Raw genomic sequence first — 21,516 nt, forward strand, 5'->3', positions numbered from 1 at the left:
AATTACAAACCAACAACAATGTGCCATTAAATGTATTGTACCTGTGAAAGTTAATACATTAATACAAAGTAAATAAAAGTCTTACCATATGAAGAAATTTTTCAATGAGTAAATTACAAGTAGATAAATGGTTAAGTTCTCAATAGTATGTGATAATTTACATAATAGTACATTAGAATCTCTTTAATCCTGCACGTTTGGGACTCGACCCCAATTGTGCCCCGTTGCTCCCTTGCCAGATTAAAGAAAATTCCGGACTATGGAGGTTATTTATAAAAATCCAGGAGTCGTATAAAAAATAACACAATTTACACAAAAAACTTTTATTATATATATTTATTACTTAAACATGGGTTATTTAAACAGTATAAATCAATGTATAAGTACAAGAGAAATATTAAAGTGCATTTTTTAAGTACAGTATATGATAAAATAAATTTGAATACAGTACTGTACTATTCGTGGTTTTTAGCAACAGCACTGGTAGATAGCTGGAAAAAATATCTAATATCTACTTGCTTCTTACAATTATTTTTTTTATTTAAAAAATATTTTTTGATTATATGCAAGTTCATAGCTTCGGCCATACTGTATTGTTTATTTGACTCAGCAAATTTTACAAACGTGTTGATTGCTTCATCCCAAGACACAACTTTTGTTTCCGCGACTTCTTCACCATCACTTTCTGATTCGTTCTGAACTGATTTTTGATTCAGAACACTTTGAACTATGGATTCATCATTGATTTTTTCAAATGGTGAGAGGATTTATCTCTAACCACTTAATGATTTTGGTGCTTGGAATATTTCTTAGCTCACTCATTTCACTGGTTTTTTTCTTTAATCTCTACCAGATTAATTTGTAGGCCTACATCTTCATCGTCTTTAGTTAGATCATTCTCATTAGAAACATCGTCATTGTTCATAACACCTGGCCAGAGTTTCCTCCATGATCTTTTAACTGTTTCATTCTGAACATCATTCCATGACAAAGCTGCAGTAAAAATAATTACATCTTTTATGTTAAACTTGGCTTGAAATTCCTTAACACTGGACTCGGAAACAACCAATTCTTGTATGAATGAACCTCTGTACTTGCATTTAAAGATTTAGTGAAATGCATGCCGCGAGACGAGTGGATCCAAGATTTGCTGAGCAGTCACGATGCCCTCACGTTTACTAGAGCGTGACGCTTTGTTGCTCTTTGAGTATTGGCGGTAGTTGTCAAGTTGCTCACTTTACAATGTTAATTGTGAAGGAAATTCTATGATTTTTTCCTATTGCTGTTGATGCTGGATTATAGACAATTCCGGACTATAGAATGCTGGATTAAGGAGGTTTTACTGTACTTATAAAATAAAACACACAAATGAGAAAACATGATCTAATTGTACTTAAAGTAAGCAAAAAAATAAGGAAGTAAAACACTGGAAGTTTAAATGTCCATAGGTGCGCCGACGAGGAGGGGTGGAACAGTCTTTTTATGACTAAAAATAACATTTTATGTTGGAACTTTGAAATCAATCGTAATCAAATATATAAATTCAAACTTTTATTATATCTATTTTATTTAGTAAATACACGGTAATGCACATATATTAATTTGATTTTCTTCAAAACACTAAATATTAGAAATTAACCGTCACGCAGCAACTATTTCTTGTGGTTTCTACCTGTACATTGTACTTTCAGTTCAAAGTACAAAATGTATTCATACTGATTTAGAATCATATGTTCCAGAGTACTCCTAAAATCGTACAGTTATGTTACAATTACTTATGCTGCTAAATGAGTCAGAGTATTCTGTACCAGGAACGACAGTAACTGTGTAAAGTATCTGTATCGTAAAAGTACCTGTACTTTCAGTTTGCAGTAACTTTTACTCTTAAGACAGACGAGTACCTGGAAAAAAGTATCTGTTACAGTAGTCCTGATGTGGTCAGTTATCACAGTAGTGAGTGAGCTGCCAAGCTCTGAGCAGTTCTGTACTGTGTTTGTTTGGTTTGTTGTCATTCGTTGTCACTAAGCACTAGGTGATACCACCCTGGGCAGTCTGGCGAATTGCATGTTAAAAAATTGTTACCGGTTAAAGTACAGTCAATTAACAAAACCAGGACAATTTATCTGGGTTACAAATTAAATATTTTAGATAGTGGTTTACAAAATTACAAGCTCAAGATAATGATTAAGAGCTCCATAACATGACAAATGTTTAATTTTGTGGACCTCCCAATCAGGAATAAATGTTAAGATATTAATTTAGTAACAACTTTATTTTCATACTATTCTAAAATTACTTACTCATTTACAGTTCACATGAATCTATCTTGTATAAGCATTTGGTCTTAATCAGATCACAAGATTCCGAGTTATGAATTTTCAAAGTTGCAGTTTGGTTGAAAAGTAGCACAAAACAGTTTTTTTCATAGTTATCAATAGAAAAACTGGAAGTTATTGTTAGTAAACAGTTGCATATGTCAAAAATCAGAAATAAAGAAACTAAATTTTAATATAATTCCCATTATTGCAGCTATATTACTTAGTTTATGGTTAACTTAAAAACTCGAATATTTATATTTTTTATCGGAAAGTAGACATCAAGATTTAACTTTGGTCTGGATACAGGTATATGATTTAAAATTAACCACATTGTTCAATATTTTGTTAATGCCATGATTAAATATTGTTTTAGTTAAGAAAACTTCATATAAACTGTATTTGTTGCTGAAAATTTTAATTATCCCTATATAACCTTCCTGGTGAATGGCGGTAGAGTGGTTTAACTGCAAACTATACACCCTGATCTGATCTATGCCCTCCTTTTATTAGTTCAGAAATCCTATAAATAGGACCTAATATTTCAACAATTTTCAGAAGGAGGACCTCCAGATTCCCCCTACTTATCCGGAGGGTTTGCCATACCTCAACTCTCCGGTGTTCTGGACATCCTCTAGATAAGATTTCTGGATGGTGCCTACAATATTTAACATACTTCAAATTGATTTATAGATCATTAAAAATGTTAAATTGTTTAAATTTGCATTAAAAGACCTTTTTATAGAAGAATGAAATACAGTAATAAAACTAATTAAAATTACTTGTTATGATTTTTATTTTGTCACTATTATGTTTATAACTAACAGTTACCCGCAGCTTCACACACAATTTCTTGTTGAAAATCAGTGACCCCAAGGCTTTTGACATAGATTGTCAATACGGTCTCAAAACATGGTATTGATGGTCAAATATGAGATTGGATAACCCAGCAAGGATCCAGTTGAACCCACCACTGGGCACAGCAAAAACTGATGTGCCACTTCAACCTGGACAACCTTACAGATGTCCAGGAGCAGCACATCACTAACCGCAAATATCGAGATTCTGGGGTTCATGGGCAATTCGATAGGTCTAGTCAACTGTGGGAGATGAATGTTGGAGTTGGTGGGGTTTGTTCCTTAACCTCAGAGGTTAACATCAACAGGGGTGTGCCACCCCTACTTTGACTGGAGAGGCTGGTTCAGAGCTGGCCTCCCCTTCTTCCGGGGGGATATGACTGAGATTAGTGCCCTAATTCTTCCTCATGGATCTTAATAGGAGGCAACCCCTACCCCCTAACCTTACCCATCCTGAATATCCTGTCACTCCGGAAGCAGCGCTAAGGTTCTTATAGGACCAAGTGCAATTTATAAGCTTCTTGTCCTAAGAGAACAAAAAAAATGTGAATGGATAACGGCCTTGCTCACAGACAGGGTGGTTACCATGAGGGGTTGTCCCCAGGGTCGCATCCTTTCTCCTCTTCTGTGGAGCCTAGTTGCGGATGACCTACTTGTGTCTTTGAACAACAATGGTGTCTTTGCACAGGGTTATGCGGATGACATTGTGATTCTGTGTGTGGGAAGTTCAACACAACAGTCAAGGAACTGACCAATGCTGCTCTGAACATAGTGGGGAACTGGTGTGATGGGATGGGTCTTAGTGTCAAACCCAACAAGGCTGCCATGGTTGCCTTTACTAGGAGGTAAAGTTGGAGGGTATTGGTCCATTCTTACTGAAAGGCTCTTCTTCCATTGAGATGAAGTCCAAGGTTAAGTACTTGGGTGTAATCCTTGATAGGGTCCTGAACTGGGGACACCATCTGGAAAGGATTATCGCCAGAGGGAAATGATCTTTAACTCAATGCAGACGTATGATAGGTGGATTTTGGGGACCTAAACTGAGGCTTTTGTATTGGCTTTATGTTTCTGTGGTTTGACCTGCACTAATGTTTGGGGCTGTTGTCTGGTGGCCAAAAATGGAGGCCAAGATGGTGGTAGCTGATCTAGCTAGCATCCATAGGTTGGTTTTCCTTGCTTTCACTGGGGCTTTTCCAAGTGAACCAGGCACAGCTTTAGACTGTTGCCTGAACCTCGCCCACCAAACCAAATGTACTAAAAAAAAACCGTGAATACTTTAACTCGTACAAGAACTAAAAGAAGAATGAAGCTACCGCCGACACGACTCCTTAATTAGAGTTGGACATGATGTTGAAAGAGTTGGTATGGTTACGCCTATCCAAGGTTTAAGGTGGGACGATGGTGTAAATATAATGTAAATGATATGTGAAGGAAACAGGATTTTTCCAGACATTTGCCATCGTTTAGTGATACAAAACAGCAGTAACACTACGTTTCGAGATCTGCAATCTGATCCCTTCTTCTCAGTCGTAGGTGGTTGGTCGACGAATGTAGACGTATTGTAACCTGTATTCTGTAGTTCAGTTTTAATAATTATTGTTGTGTTTAGTTTTTGATTAAGTGCATGTTTTAGAGTTAGTGAAGTTGACACACAAAATGGTGGTTGTGATTCCTGACTTACACGTGTCACAACGCTCTGGTATGATTTGTTTACTTTAACCTAATTTGTAATTATGTGTTAGGTTAGTTATTTACCTGAAGTAGGGACCATATTGTAGATCTCGAAACTTATTGAATTTTTGCATCACTGAACAAAGGCAAATTTTCAGAAAATCCTAATTCCTTCACAATCCTTCCATCATCAAAAATAAACTTCAAATAAATTATATGTTTTGATAGTTTAACTATTGATTCATGTTGGTGGTGGACTGCTCTTAGTAATAATATTTACATTCAAACCCATTGTTAAAAAAATGTAAACACGTGGTTGATATAAATATTTGTATGTATGTTGATATGTATAACTTATGTATTTGACTTTTGTCTTGTTTTGTAAAGTGATTCATGTGGAATAGTATTTTATTATGTTTAAAATTCTATTAAAACAAGTTCAGTTATTGTTAATTGAGTTGTTTTAACTGCCTTTCCTTTTTAAGTTGAAATCTGTCCATTGTCAGCTGAAATTCCCATTACAGAACACATACAAATCCTATATTGTAATTGTATATAGGATATATAAATAAAATTGATGCTAGTGTTAAAATAAGTGTAATTTCAAAATATTTAACCAATATTTATATAACCTAAAATAGGTACGAATAGTACCAGTAAAATTAAATTATACACTGTACAGAAAAATCCATGTTCATACTTAATAAGATAATTCTGTTGGTAACTTATAATCACTGAACTACATCTAACAACTTACCTTAAGCACTTTCAAGTCATTTTCTAGACTGTGGCCAATCAGTATGGTCTTGCTATTAAACAATGTTAACATTGCTTGTTGAACCTCTTTCAAACACACTTTGGAATTTTTTAAGTGATTTTCGGTAAGACCACTCAATCTGAGGACAAATATAAGTATTAGATACACACTTGATATAATCATGACTCTCACCTAACTAGATTTATCAAGACCTATTAGTCCTCAACCAATAATAACTGAGCATTTACTATGCAGAGTAATGCACAACCCAGTGTCACTGTATGTCAGCACAAGATATCTACTTTAATAAATAAATATTATATGTTGATATACAAAGTACTACTGTAACAAATTGAACCATTACCTTTGCTAAGAATTATTGTCAGTATTACATTTTCTTATATAATTAGTAATGTAATAATAATTATATTATAATTATAATTAGTAGTAATACTGATATAAATAATTATTTACCAGCTTACTAATTTCATAATCAAACAGCTCAAGCAGTTGTGCATCGTGATCAGATAATGATGGCCGAATGTTTTTAAATGTTTATGTCTATAGTGAATGAGTATAGACATTAGATTCAATGAGAACTTTATTTTGTAGTACAATTACTATACTAAAAGCAGTTGCCATATTCTGTTGGTTTATTATAACTATGAAAGGTAGTTAAAATATAATTACCTAGTACAGCAGTCGGCAATGGGTTTTTCAGGTTTTACACAAGTGTCGTAGACAACTCGTTGCTCAGCATTCACAACAGTTACCCGCCCCAGTTCTAATCCTGAAGTGGACCAATACATCTCACAATCCACAGCATACACACCCCATCCCTCAGCAGGTTCTACTCCTTCAGGTTTTATGGTTTCTACAAACCCTTCCAGATTGTTGTAGTCTACATCATTAGGCGCATGATATTCAGATGCCACACAAGGATTATCTATCGTCTGGCCACAGCATCTGTAGACTCTTCTAAAACCACCTATTTAAACAGAATATGAAAACCATTATTTAAACAGAATATGAAAAACATTCTTTCACGTTATATGATACGATTTACTCTATAATTGAAGGGCTTGGAGGATAAAGGGGTTATGTTACATTTTTGAGAATATGAGATATTTCAGTGGATGAAGGTGTTATGTACCCAAGTGTTATGTCACATTACCAGAACGTAAAAAAAGACATAGAAGTATCAGATATTAGTAAGATGAAGGGGCTATGTTACATTTTTGAGAATATGAGATATTTCAGTGGATGAAGGTGTTATGTACCCAAGTGTTACGTCACATTACCAGAACGTAAAAAAAGACATAGAAGTATCAGATATTAGTAAGATGAAGGGGCTATGTTACATTTTTGAGAATATGAGATATTTCAGTGGATGAAGGTGTTATGTACCCAAGTGTTACGTCACATTACCAGAACGTAAAAAAAGACATAGAAGTATCAGATATTAGTAAGATGAAGGTGCTATGTTACATTTTTGAGAATATGAGATATTTCAGTGGATGAAGGTGTTATGTACCCAAGTGTTACGTCACATTACCAGAACGTAAAAAAAGACATAGAAGTATCAGATATTAGTAAGATGAAGGGGCTATGTTACATTTTTGAGAATATGAGATATTTCAGTGGATGAAGGTGTTATGTACCCAAGTGTTATGTCACATTACCAGAACGTAAAAAAAGACATAGAAGTATCAGATATTAGTAAGATGAAGGGGCTATGTTACATTTTTGAGAATATGAGATATTTCAGTGGATGAAGGTGTTATGTACCCAAGTGTTATGTCACATTACCAGAACGTAAAAAAAGACATAGAAGTATCAGATATTAGTAAGATGAAGGGGCTATCTTACATTTTTGAGAATATGAGATATTTCAGTGGATGAAGGTGTTATGTACCCAAGTGTTATGTCACATTACCAGAACGTAAAAAAAGACATAGAAGTATCAGATATTAGTAAGATAAAGGGGCTATGTTACATTTTTGAGAATATGAGATATTTCAGTGGATGAAGGTGTTATGTACCCAAGTGTTATGTCACATTACCAGAACGTAAAAAAAGACATAGAAGTATCAGATATTAGTAAGATGAAGGGGCTATGTTACTTTATATGCTATATCCATAGAATATGAAGACGACATGTCCCAATAACTCCTTCCACTAGGGTATGGACTGGAAATATAAACATAACTCCTTCATGCACTCAACAGCTGCTGAACAACAGTTGTGGTGTTGAGCTTACAGATCGTTAATGTCATGGTTTAAATAAGTTTTATTTGGTTACATCTTAAGTGTTATTTTGTATCTTTTAAATAAGAGTTCTAGAGGAAAGCTAATGCTAAATTTAGTCCTGGAACAACAAAACAATAATTTTTCTTTAAATACTACAGCTAAATCAATAAAATAAAATGATTGCAACCTAGAAGAAACACATGATGTGAATGAATCTTACATTATTCAACAAGAAATTACCAACGGTGAGTAAGCTCTATAATTAGTAACATTATTTCATGTTGATGATAATAACATTCTATTGTATTTAAAATTAAAACACATTTACATAACCACACAAGTCATAATCAATGCATGTATAGACAAAGGCAATACAAATAGCTATAAATACATTACTCCTATTAACTAATTATAAGTTAGGGTAGGATGCCTTTGAACCTTAATGTGCTTTAAACAACTTTCTTTAAATAATTTTGTGTAAGGTTTTTCAATATTATGCAGATTGCACCAATTTAAACAAAATTTGCCACTTAAATTACTGGTCAGCTTTTGGGTCAAATTGTAATTTAGGTTAGGAATCTAACCCTAAAACTAAAAATGACATTAATGGCTTTTGCAATTTTTAGTAAGAATAGGTTACTAGCATAACATTGATACTACTGAATTGTAGATATTATAGTGTACCCTATTTACATTTGGCCTATGTATAATTATTATCGAATACGATATAGCCTAGAGCTATATTAGTTTTTTATAAAATCTTCATGACTAGCTCCTAATGTTTTGTTTGTTTCAGAAAATGAACCGGAAAGCAGTTCTCCCAGCAGCTTTAATCTGTTTAGCGATGACTCCAGTGATGTGTACCAGCCAGATTACGTTGAACTTAGTGAATGTGATGGTGACAATCAATATGAAACTAATGAGGTCCTATCAAACAAGTTGGCTTATGAAAGAGAAGAACAGCCTTCAACTTATGTAAGGAAAGACACAGTTGATGGAAGGAGGAAAGCTCAATATCTCCATCAAACAATGCCCAAAACAATCAGAAACATTTTTTTAAAGACTTCTAAGAAAATATAAAAAAACCCGATGAATGGAGAAAGAGTAAGGCAGTAGCCAAAAGCCAGTGAGGTGAAAGCTATATATCATATAAAGGATATGTTATTCGTGAGAAATGTATTAAACTAGGAACCCTTTGCCATGATAAATATTAATTTAAATGTACAAACAACTTTGATGAAGAAACTCGAAAGTCCATTTTAAAATCTTTTAATGATCTAAATGCTGAAGCCAAAAATACATTGCTGTTCAACAACATTGTAAAAGTTCCAGTACAGAGAACTAGGAAGGGAGCTGTAAAACACAAGCTATTTTCATATAAAGCATACAATCAAAGTGGAGGCAACAAAATGTCTGTATGCAAAAAGGTTTTGGTATCAAATAAGTTTCAAAAATTGAAGTTATTCAAAATAAAATTAAAACTGGTTCAGCTGCTTCTGAACCTGATAAAAGGGGCAAGCATAATGTGAGGCCAGACAAAATAAGTGATGAAATTAACAATTCTGTTGATGAAAATATTAGTAAATTCCCAATCGAGGAGTCACATTACCCAATAAACTGCACTATGTCCAAAAAATACCTTTTTCTACTTCTGCCAGTTTCAAAAATGCATAAATTGTACATAAATAAAAACAAAAGCAACAATCTTTCAGATAAATTTTGTAAGTTGAAAGAAAGTTATTACTGTCATATTTTTGACACTCGTTAAAATTTATCTTTTGGTAGTTGAAAGTCTGACACATGTAGACAAATGTGATGCCGGTAACAGTTGATCTACAACAGACTATGTCTTTGCCACGTCAGCACATCAAAGGCGTTCTATCTATGCCAATCCTGGTTTTAGAACCTAGGAATACATATTACAACGAAAGAGGGGTCTAAAGCAGTATTCTGTACATGGTCTGAAGGTCAAGCCAACAGAGGCAGTTCTGAGATTTTAAACTTAACGCTCACTACAGCTGAACTGGAGGAACAGCTGAAAAGTAAGGAGCATATTATAATTTGGTCTGATTCCTGTTCGGGCCCAAATAAAAATCTTTAATCGTTTGTCTTTACCAGTACTTGAACAGCATAGGTAGGTTTAAAGTTATTTATCATAAATTCCCAAAATTGGGACATACTTACCTTGACAGTGACAGGCATTTTGGCCGTATAGAAAAGCAGTTAAAAAAACATCAATGTATCTATTTTCCTGAACAGTATCGAGAAATCATCAGCAAATCAAGTTATTGATATGACTAATCACTTCCACAAAACTGATGATTTTATGACTACAATGAAACTTTATAACAGGAAGAAGGATCTCCTAGGCGAAAATGTTCGTTTTAGAGATGGTGTCAAATGGATGGAGGTTGGTTACTATGGCGGCTGACAGTGATGATGTGTGTGGTGTATGCATGATTAATTTTCAAAGCACAGACCTAATAGTGAGGTGCAACGGTTAAAGTTAAATTTTCTTCCTGTGTGCAAAATTTTGATTGATTACCACTTCCAAGCCTTAAAAATGCTTGAAGGTGAAGTGAAGATTATACAAAGTGAAAGGTTAATACAAAAGATGAATTGAGTACTCGGATTTTTAATACTGCTGTAATCATACAGGAAAAGAAAGATGTTCTTGAAACAGTGACATAAATTATTCTGAAGTGTATAGACTTTAATGGTGGAACTTTCGAACCTTATTTATAATGTAATGAAATTAGTTATTTTTTATTTAAAAAAGTATTATAATGGTAAATGAAATGAAATTATGGTGTTAAAATATTATGCTTTCCTCCTGGACCACCCTGTATAGTTTAGACGAGTTCGTTAGCCAGTCTTAACCAATAAAAAGTTTCAAGATGGTGGTCATTCGGATTCGGGCAAAATTTGTAACTTGAGTATTCCATATGATAAATAAAAATTTTAGTTTTTCACAAAATTGTCAAGTAATTCTAAGCAATATTTGTAGGGAAAAGAGGATAAGACATCATAATTGGAGTAGAGCCTCAGGATTAAGACTATCCAAATTGTTTATCTCTCCTTACGTTAAAGGGTGGACAGCTCTCTTAGATCAGAATAAGGAGGACATAAGACTAATATTAGGAATTTTGACAGGATATGGCTCTCTAAGGAAGCATCTTATGAAGGTAGGCCTTAGCCAGACTAACGAGTGTAGACTCTGTGGAGAGGAGGAGGAGTCAGCAGAGCACATTTGGTTAGATTGTCCTGCCATCGTAGAAACTCGGAAAAGATACCTGGGAGCATATCTCTTCAGCCCCAAGGATATCAGAGAACAGGAGCCCTCAAATCTGATTGGTTTTTGCAAAAGCCTCGGACTTTGAGGACACAAAATTAAAGTAAGGGACTAAGCGCGGAGACAAACTGTCCTTCTTCCCCAGGAAAGGAAAAAAAGCAATATTTGCTCTCACTTATTTTTTTATAACTTTTAAGGTTTCGAGATGGTGGCCATTGAAAGTTATAGAATTATACAACTGAACCATCGTAAATTAATAGGTTCACAAACAGAATTTTAGATTAATTGTAACTAAATCAAGTCCACATTTTTACAAAGAAATTTATACAGTTGTAACAATTTTTTTGTAGTAAGATTTCAAGATTATGGACTTTTTAAATATTTGAAAGTGTTACAATTGTATTAACATGCCAACAACATTGAGGGTTATTATCCCATCAGTTTTGTTAGAATAAAATATCTAAACTAATAATGCATCTTCAGTTCAAGATTTTGAAATAACAGCCTCATATGAAATCTACCTTTCTTCTAACTGAGCTGGAAGGGATATTTAACTTCACAATCGATAAATACGAAAATATGAACAGATTAAATGTCAAAATAGCATTTTTAATATTACTTAACCCCTAATGTTTATTCACTTCCCTGAAATACTAAAGTTCATGTTAATTTGTTTAGTTATTATACATTATATGATTGTTTCATAATTATTAATCCATCACTTACTAATTTACTTACTATTCTAATTCAACGATTCTGGTTATTGCTTTTGATTCACTGGGCATACAAGGAATATTTCAAAAATGAAAATAATTAAATATTATAGATTGATTAGTATCACAATAATTGGCTTGGTGGTTAAAGGGGTTATGTAACAAATTATACATTGTGAGTAATTGAAGTTCAAAGTTTTTTAATTCCAATTTTTTTGTTTGCATTTGTCTATAATAATTGCTTGAAATTGGTTCTCATTTTTGTTGACCTGAGTCAGGCCTTTAATTGTTCAGAACACAGTACTCTTTTAGCCAAATTAAATCATTATGGAATTCATGGATGTGCCCTTGATTTTATAAAATCATACCTCACCAATAGAACACAAAAAGTATATATCAAAGGAAATTGGTCACTGAAAGTCAAAATAGAGTACGGTGTCCCTCAGGGATCAGTACTTGGACGCTTACTTTTTATCATATGCAGTATATCAATGACAATAACATTGGATGTTGATGCTAATACGCTTCTCTATGCTGATGACACAACTTTTTTCGATAGTAGTAATAACCTGAATGAACTAATGAAATTAACCGACACCACAATAAACGAAGCATCAATATGGTTTAAAGAAAATGGTTTTTTAATGAATGAAACTAAAACTCAAAACATTTTGTTTACTTTAAAATCAATTCCTGGGGACCTCACATTGATTTTCTGTCTACTAAAATATCTAGAGTTATTTTTTTATTGAGACGTCTATCTTGCTGCATAGTGAAAATTATGTTCGGACTGCATATTTTGGCTACTTTCAGTCAATTTTGTGATATGGATTAATTCCATGGGGAAATAGTGCTAGAGTTCAGGAAATACTGGAGCTTCAAAAGAAAGCTGTTAGAATTGTTGGTAAAGCTGAATATCTCGATCATTGTAAACCTGTTTTCATTAACCAAGGAATTCTTACAATAGTTAATTTATATTTGTTTGACTTATCTGTTTACATTTTAAATAATAAGGTTTTAGTAAACCGTACACAAACACATAATTATAACACAAGAAACAGAAATAACATTTTAATTTAATATTGTCGACTAAGTAAATCTTTGAATAGTCATGTTGTAATTGGCTTAAAAGTGCATAACAAATTGAAACATCTGATAGAAAAATATCTTCGTAAAATTTATAAAAATAAACTTTGAATGGCTGTTAAAAAACCCCTTCTATAATATTGATGAGTTTTTTCTATTAACAAAATAGACTTTTAATGATTGTTTTAAGATATACTCATGGTAAAATTAGTATATTTCTAAACTAGAAAATTATTATTACTACATGTAAAGAATACATAACATATCCAATTTATTTATTTTTCAAAAAATAAATAAATTGGAAATGTTATGTATTCTTTACATTTAGTAATATTTATAAGTTTTTCCAATTGCTCCAAGAGTCTTCAATAGACAATTAATGACATACACACACATATATATATATATATATATATATATATATATATATATATATATAATATTTATGTATTATACTTATTAAATATTATTTAGAGACAATGCTATTTAGTCTGTAGCTGAATTAGACTTTGTCAATGCATGTAACATGTTTTACAACAAATAAACGAATTTATTATTATTATTATTTTCAATGTAAAAGTTTGCATTTTTTTATTTTGTGTTTATATATATATATATATATATATATATATATATACAAATTGTGTACATAGCTCCTTCATCCACAGAATTCAAATTTTTTATAATAAATAATCTAAGGGGTGAAGGTGGTATTATGTAAACTTATACTTGAATTATTTTTTATCTACATGACCTATAATGAGAGTGTACAAAAAATACTTGAAACAGGCCATTATTGTATTAAAATAAAATGTAAATAGTAAAAAAAAATATATATATATATATATATATATATAAACTTACTACCTTATCAAAAGGTAGTATTAAATTAAACAAAAACATTAATTATTTCTTTATGAATATCAAACTTAATGTGTTTACAACATATACATTACTGCAGTGTTGATCTAGAACTTCCTTTGAGGAAACCGTGTTCATTTTTTACATTGAGGTCATGTCTTTCCAGGTGTTTTAGCATTCTTGACACTGCAACCTTTTCTTGTATTATGTATTAGTCTTTTTTTGTGTTTTGGATATATCTTTGCTATTTTTATAGCTGAGGAAAACTGACCCAGACTGAAGGATTTGTTTACTATACTAACGAGTGGAGCAGCTAGTTCTTTAGCACAGTCTTTTACAGTCTGTAATGTATGTGACTGCTACGTAACAGTTCATTGTAAGAATAATATTAAAAGGTGGGTGAAAAATTTCATCAATTATGTTTCTACATTAAAAGTGAAACCACCCAGTAAGCCTAGATCTGTATGTACTCCAGACAATGATGAAAATGTGCGTATACCTGTTCTGTACAGGCCAAATTGATCAACACGGAAGCAATTTGCTGCATTAGGAATTTCAAAGACAAGTTTACAATGAATTTTACATTGTGATTTGAATTTTCATCCCTACAAATTAGCAGTTACACAAAAACTCAATCCTGCAGATCCTGAATTACAGTAGAACCCCTCATATCCGGCCACCACGGGACCGAGCCCCTGGCCGGATAACGATTCGGCCGGATATATACCAACCTACAGTACACTGCACTTGACGAAACAAAACAATTGTACTGTACTGTACTAACTGCACTGGAAATAATCAACGAACTGTTTACAGGTTAAACCTATTAGCTCAACTGAGGACAAAACAGGAAAATGTAAACAAATAGATACACCAAAATAACGCAAGAGTCGTGGGAGACTAGTGCGTGCAACTGCGCGTCTGCAAGCCGTGGTAAATAAATTTCGATATTGGCTTCCGAGAAGTGGCCGGATAAACCGAGGTGCGGTAAAAACCGAGGCCGGATATGAGGGGTTCTACTGTATGTGTTATTTTTTATGAAAGACTATTGCACCTCATTAATCATGGAAACATTTTGCGGCATTAAATAATGTCTGATGAAGCTCATTTTCAGCTTTATGCTAATGTAAACATGAAAAATTGCAGTTTCTGTTCAAGAGAGAACCCTAGGGATATCCATCAACGATCTCTGCATACTGAAAAAGTGACTGTATGGTGTGGTGTTGGACATTTTGGTGTCATTGGACCTTATAATATTTTAAAATAAAAACTGTGAAAGAGTTACTGTGAATAAGAACGGTACAATTGAAATGATTCAGAACTTCTTAGTTCTACAATTGCAACAGATGGGAATAGAAATGAATTCTTTGTGGTACCAACAGGATGGAGCAACTGCGCTCACAGCAGATGTCTCAATGACTTTCTTACGAAGACTGTTCCTAGGACATCCTATTTCATGTTTCGGCGATGGCCTGCCCAGTCTCCGGATCTTACTGCTTGCAATTTGTGGGACTACCTTAAGAGCAAAGTTTTTGTTCTGAAACCTCATACCACTGCCGATTTAAATAACTGCATAAGAAATAAAGTTGCTGCAACACCAATGTGTATGGTACACCAAGTAATGGCAAATTTCCAAAAACGATTACAGTAGAACCCCTCATATCCGGCCACCACGGGACCAAGCCCCTGGCCGGATAACGATTCGGCCGGATAAACCAACCTACAGTACACACAACACTTGACGAAACAAAACAATTGTACTGTACTGTACTAACCGCACTGGAAATAATCAACGAACTGTTTACAGGTTAAACCTACTAGCTCAACTGAGGACAACACAGGAAAATGTAAACAAATAGATACACCAAAATAACGCACGAGTCGTGGGAGACTAGTGCGTGCAACTGCGCTTCCGCAAGCCGTAGTAAATAAATTTCGATATTGGCTTCCGGGAAGTGGCCGGATAAACCGAGGTGCGGTAAAACCGAGGCCGGATATGAGGGGTTCTACTGTATTGCAATGTGTGGATGTTGATGAGAAACATTTACGTGATGTTATATTCCATGAATGCAAATAGCATAACTATGTACATACTTGACTACTTCAATAAATTTCAAGTATTAATTTGTGTAACATTATTTCATTTCGAAAAGTGTCAAGTTATTTTGGACCATCCAGTATTAAAAGGTGATTTAATAAACTGCTTACAAATTTTATTTTTAAAATACTGACCCCTTTCACTCTTCCTTTCCATGGACTTTTTTAGATGGTAATTACATCCTTTGGGATCCAAGCTAAATCCTTGATCGTCAACCTAGAATAGACATATAATTTGAAAAATGTATACAGCAAAAGTAACCTGAAAGTGGTTAAAAATTAAGTACTGATACATTACAAGTAGATATTAGTTCACTTATACAGTTTTGGCACAGCTTAGTTAAAAAGTTTTTGCAGAATTCTAAAGATCAGAATTTGTTAGGCTACAATATTAATACTTACCTTTAAAAACTTTTCAAAATAATTTACATTATCCATTACATTTTAGATTTTGATTAATCTAGGTGAGAAAATACACAAAGAATAATTTTTATTTCCTTTAAGGTATACAATATATGAATCAATGTTAGTTTTACTTATTGTTTATAATGAAAGATTAATAATAAAAATTAACTATTTTTTACTACTTTATAACAAAATAAAATTTCTTTTTACAATAATTCACATATAACGAGTAAATATCTAATTAGGATCACTAATTCTTAAAATTTCTTTTCTCTTAAATAAAATAATTAGGGCTATGAAGACAAAATGCTTGTTTAGAGGTTCTGTTGTTTTAATTAGACTGTATTGACTGTATTTTGCGCTTATGAACAAACTCAAATTTACTTTTTTACAATTATTATAACTTTTGTTATTATAACAACTGTCAACCATAAAAAAATAAGCCCAAAATAAACTAAATGATGTAGCCTGACTTAAAACTTATTGGACATGAATGTAACATTACAAAACGGCTACTTAAAATCAACATAAATTTTACAAACACAAAATATCCTTAAAAATATTATTTACACTGTAATAAAAGAAATATAGACTTAACCCTCTTAAGGTCGAATTACTGTGAGGCACCTCAGGCTGAATTGATTGGGCCACTCCGTCGCAAGAGAACACACTCATGTTTTATTATTTTAAAAACTAGTATATATTAAACATCATTTTAAATATTGGTGCATCACTCTCTATAATATGGTGCTGTACAACAAATTATTAAGCCTATAAAGTAAACTAAATCCAAACGAATAATCATTTTTACAAGATATGTTTGTTTTATTGTCTAATTAAAATAAAACTACATGTCTTGTGCAAAGAACTATAAAAACGACAAAACAATATGTTCGTAAAACAGTAGCTACAGGAAGTTATAAAACAGATCTAGTAATTCAATAAAACAGCAAAAGAAGTTGAAAAGAATTTTGACGAAAAACTTCTAAATCATTGTCAATGAAGATATTGATAAAACATTATATATTACTCCTAGATAACATAACTAGACATAAAACATGCAATGAACAAGGAAAACAGTACTGCCAATAGATATTTTCATTAAAAATTCCAAAAGTAGTTGTATAGTGGTAGCACAAAGCACAGAACAATGACAAAGCAGTTTATGATGATCTGTGGCTATTGGAAGTTAGTGTCAGGCTATGGCGATTCGGTGCGATTGACCAGGAAAGGGCCAACTATCTTTGTAGATTAAGAAGAAAATGAACATCATTAATATTTCTTAACCAAATTATAATTCTTTTTTATAAATAAGATTTATATTTTGCATTTTTATTTCAGTTGGAATTTTATTAATAATGTTTGGTCCTAAAACAAAAATTTTGTATAAAATGTTATGTTTGGTTTTGCAACATGTAAACATTTTTGCTTTCTTAATTTATTATATATGAACTGTTTTATTAGTGATGTTTATTAGTTAAAATTTTTGAAAACAAACATAAATTTTATGGAAAAAATGTTAGTTCATTAATAGTAATTTAGATGGTTCCATTTTTGTTGTTATATGTAAAACATTTTCTGTTCTATATATATTGGATTTACTGTTATAAGTTCCACCCTAGCAAAATAGCCCAGAAAATTCTAATGTGTACCAATGAAAAATATAAGGTTTTAAAATTGTTTTAAATGCACAATGTTTCATAAAATAAAAATATCTTAAAATGTTACTTAATTGTTTTAAATTTTGTAAATGATTTTTCCAACTTTTCATGATCAAGCATATAAATAATCATCACAAAGAGTCAAATATCTTAATGAAATATAAAGTTTAGGGTTATTATTTTCTGATTATTCTGATTTTATGATTTTGAAATATGAACCTTCCTTTCTTAACCCGAAGTCCTGAACTCTCTGTAGACTGATCGTAAGTAAGCTTAACTTTGACATGATAAGACAATTATTTATATTCACGAGATGATGATATTCTTGGAATAACGGAGTCAGTAGGACCCTCTCAGTAATTCCTCACCGAACAGCACACACATACACACTTGTAATTCTACCCACTTGGCTCAGAATGCCAACCGCACAGTATTTCTTGTCTCAACCTGTGTCTCACAGCACAGTCACGCTGCCACAACTGTAGAGTCAACTCATCGCGTCCATCACTGGCCGCCCCGCCCCTGTGTGCTTGAACTTCACAGATAGCTACATCACAACATGTATGTTCCTCTGTTCCATCACTGTCAATTACGGGAGACTCGTCATTCAAATTAATCCCGAACATTAATCAATGATGTACCATTAAAAAAGTTTAGTTACATCATTCCACTAAATGCCACACTTTGTCTTATTTCTTGGCTTAGTTATAATTGGTTCTAAGATTAATATAATTTACTTTTTACATTACTACATAATTTTTGTACTGTGACATTTATGGGTATAGTATTTATTGCTGGGTCAATTGAACTACAACACGCTTATGCGTTGACAGATTTCATTGAAAAATTACTGTTGGAATTGTTATAAAAACTTCAAAACAGTTTTTATCTTACGAAATTTGTATAACTGATGCAAAACAGCTGATGCCTTTCAACTGACAAAATGATTGTTGCTTTCGGCGTATGCAGACATACTAAAGTGATCGTGCATATGCAGACATACTCAAGTGATCGTGCTCACTTATGCGTTGACGGATTTGACTAAAAAAAAAAAAAAAAACCATTGGAATTGTTACAAAAATTGCTAAATAGTTGGTATCAAATGTTTTATAACCATACTGATTATTTTCGTTATTTGAATTCAATAATTTTCAACATGCGTTATTTGTTAATATTAAAGCAAATCACACATTTTTAAAATTATTTTTTCTCTTATTTTTCATAACATTGTGTTTGGTATTGTAGCTTTACTAGTTCTAGAGATATTTTTTTCATACAAAATGGCAGCTAGCAGCTACACAACACATTATTCGACCTATGTTCATAGAACATTTTCTGTTTGGAATCATAAGTACCATCAGCCACAGAAGTTTGTGACACCCTTTTGTTAACACCCTATACATAAAATTTTAAAGTTTTGTATTTATATAATGTTTAAACTTTTGTGAAATTTTACTCATGTTTTTAACACATTCAAAACATATACAAATACATACGTTTGTTATTTTTGCAGATTAGTTGAGCTTAATTCCTTTAAAACTTCTTAAGCATAAATCAATTCAAGGTTGCCAAATTTTAATAAAAGAGTATGAAAGGCAATTTCAAGGCATAATATATTATTTTAATAACATTTTTTGAGAAAACTATACTAAATATAGCCTACTCTATCTACTTCTAAATAGTACATAAAATATGTACTGGTAGTTAATAAACTCAAATTATCAAACAGGAATAACACACTAACACACATCACCAAATAAAAAAATGCACAATATTCACGATTCTTCACAATAACAAATAATGTCAGAGTCATCAGCTGCTCATAGTATTGTAACATTTTCATGCAACTTCATAGTCAAAGTAAATATATATTCTTGCCAGTGTTTTTGAATATCAAGGTTGAAACAGCTTTTGCAAAATCTTGAAAATTAGATAATAATTTCATAAATTGCACTGTTGGCAAACAGCAGATGAAGCCCAATTTCGCTAAAGTGATGTTTGAGTGAAAGTAAAAACATCAACGATATCACTAAAGCAGCAACATTCAAGTGGAAATGGTTAAATAAGCAGTGCAAAAAGGTTTTTTTATTTTTTCAACATTATTGTTTTTGTTATACGAGGGTCATCCAGAAAGTGGTACCCGTTTGTACAATAAAGACAAAGGAGTAAATATTAACAAATATAAACATTTTCATTGCAAAGAGCATATTTTACACTACTTTTCCACATAATCTCCAAGCAAATTTAGTTATTTGTCATAACGAGTGACGAAGCTTTTGTATTCCAGTGTCATAGCCCTCCGCCGCCAGCTGAGTTTTCTGGTGGACGGAACTGCCTTGAATTTTTTTGATTTGGTTGGTGAATGAGCATGATGCCACTCCATTGACTGTCGTTTACTCAGGTGATGCATAACAAATCCATGTTTCATCTCCAGTAATGATGCGAGTCAGGAAAGACTCTCCTTCATCGGAATAACATCCCAGAAATGTCAGTGCTGCAGCCATATGCTGCACAGATTTTTGAATAATGCAGATGGTCTTTGACAATTTCATGAAAAACTGTTCAAGACAAATTAGGAAAATGTTCATAGAGTTCATCAATTGTGATATGCCGATCGATCCTCACACATTCATCTAATGAGCTCAGCAGTTGGTCTGTAATGACAGATGGTCACCCTGAATGCTTCTTGTTGTGTGATTCCCCCTCCCCAGGTTGAAGTTAAAACACGAGGGCTGAACAGATGACTCGTCCATTACATTTTCTCCATACAACTCCTTTAATTGGCGATGAATATCACAAGGTAGAACATTTTGTGCATTAAGAAATTTAATCATGGCCCTCACTTCACAACTTTGGGTGTTTTCAATTTATTTAAACATGACACGACACAAGCAATGCTAGCTTCACGCAACTTTACACACAGCAGGCCACTGATGCGGACTGACATAACACTTGCATTACTTGCAAATTTGGGGATAATTCCAATTTTTTACTGGTACCTTGAAGTTTGAATTATCCAACTTTCACTGTAATATTTTTAAGATCAAGCTATTTTCATGCATGCTCATATTTATTAGTCACAAACAGTTAATTTTGCTGCTGTAATCTATAAAGCTCTACTTTTTTACTTTACTTCATACAAAAGCCAATGCCATGTTTATAGTTAACCACAATATTAAAGTCACACATCACGCATTCTTAAATAAAAATCAACGTAAGATGCCAACAAATACATTCCGGTAAACAAGTCTCATCACGTTTACTCATACCACCTAACCATAATTTGATGACAGCAGCCTCTTGAATTTGAACTTTAAATTATAATTTTAAACAGCTAATTTCCAACAAAATAAAACAATTGGAAATACAAATCCATAACATGGTTATTATTCTTTTCATAATATTACTTAATATTATGGCTATGGTCCTTATAGTTACTTAATCAAAATACTTAAGGATTTTATCATGAGGCAAAATTAAATGACAAGTGTTTAATGAATGTCAAACACATACAATGTTCATGAGGTGTCACTTTCTTAATATCAATGAAT

The 21,516-nt window shown here is 32.6% G+C and overlaps 1 protein-coding gene across 1 annotated transcript in view; it reads right to left on the reverse strand.

Annotated features, from left to right (window-relative positions):
- The window catches only part of LOC124369103 (RNA exonuclease 1 homolog), a 146,543-nt gene that overhangs the window by 17,393 nt on the left and 107,634 nt on the right, over nucleotides 1–21,516 (reverse strand). The window contains exons 12-14 of the mRNA XM_046826845.1: nucleotides 16,035–16,116; nucleotides 6,291–6,588; nucleotides 5,601–5,739 (exon numbers count right to left, since the gene is read on the reverse strand). Coding sequence (XP_046682801.1) covers nucleotides 5,601–5,739; nucleotides 6,291–6,588; nucleotides 16,035–16,116 — 519 coding nt within the window. The remainder of the gene's footprint in view (nucleotides 1–5,600; nucleotides 5,740–6,290; nucleotides 6,589–16,034; nucleotides 16,117–21,516) is intronic.

The sequence above is a fragment of the Homalodisca vitripennis genome, chromosome X (genome assembly GCF_021130785.1).
Source record: "Homalodisca vitripennis isolate AUS2020 chromosome X, UT_GWSS_2.1, whole genome shotgun sequence".
NCBI lineage: Eukaryota > Metazoa > Arthropoda > Insecta > Hemiptera > Cicadellidae > Homalodisca > Homalodisca vitripennis.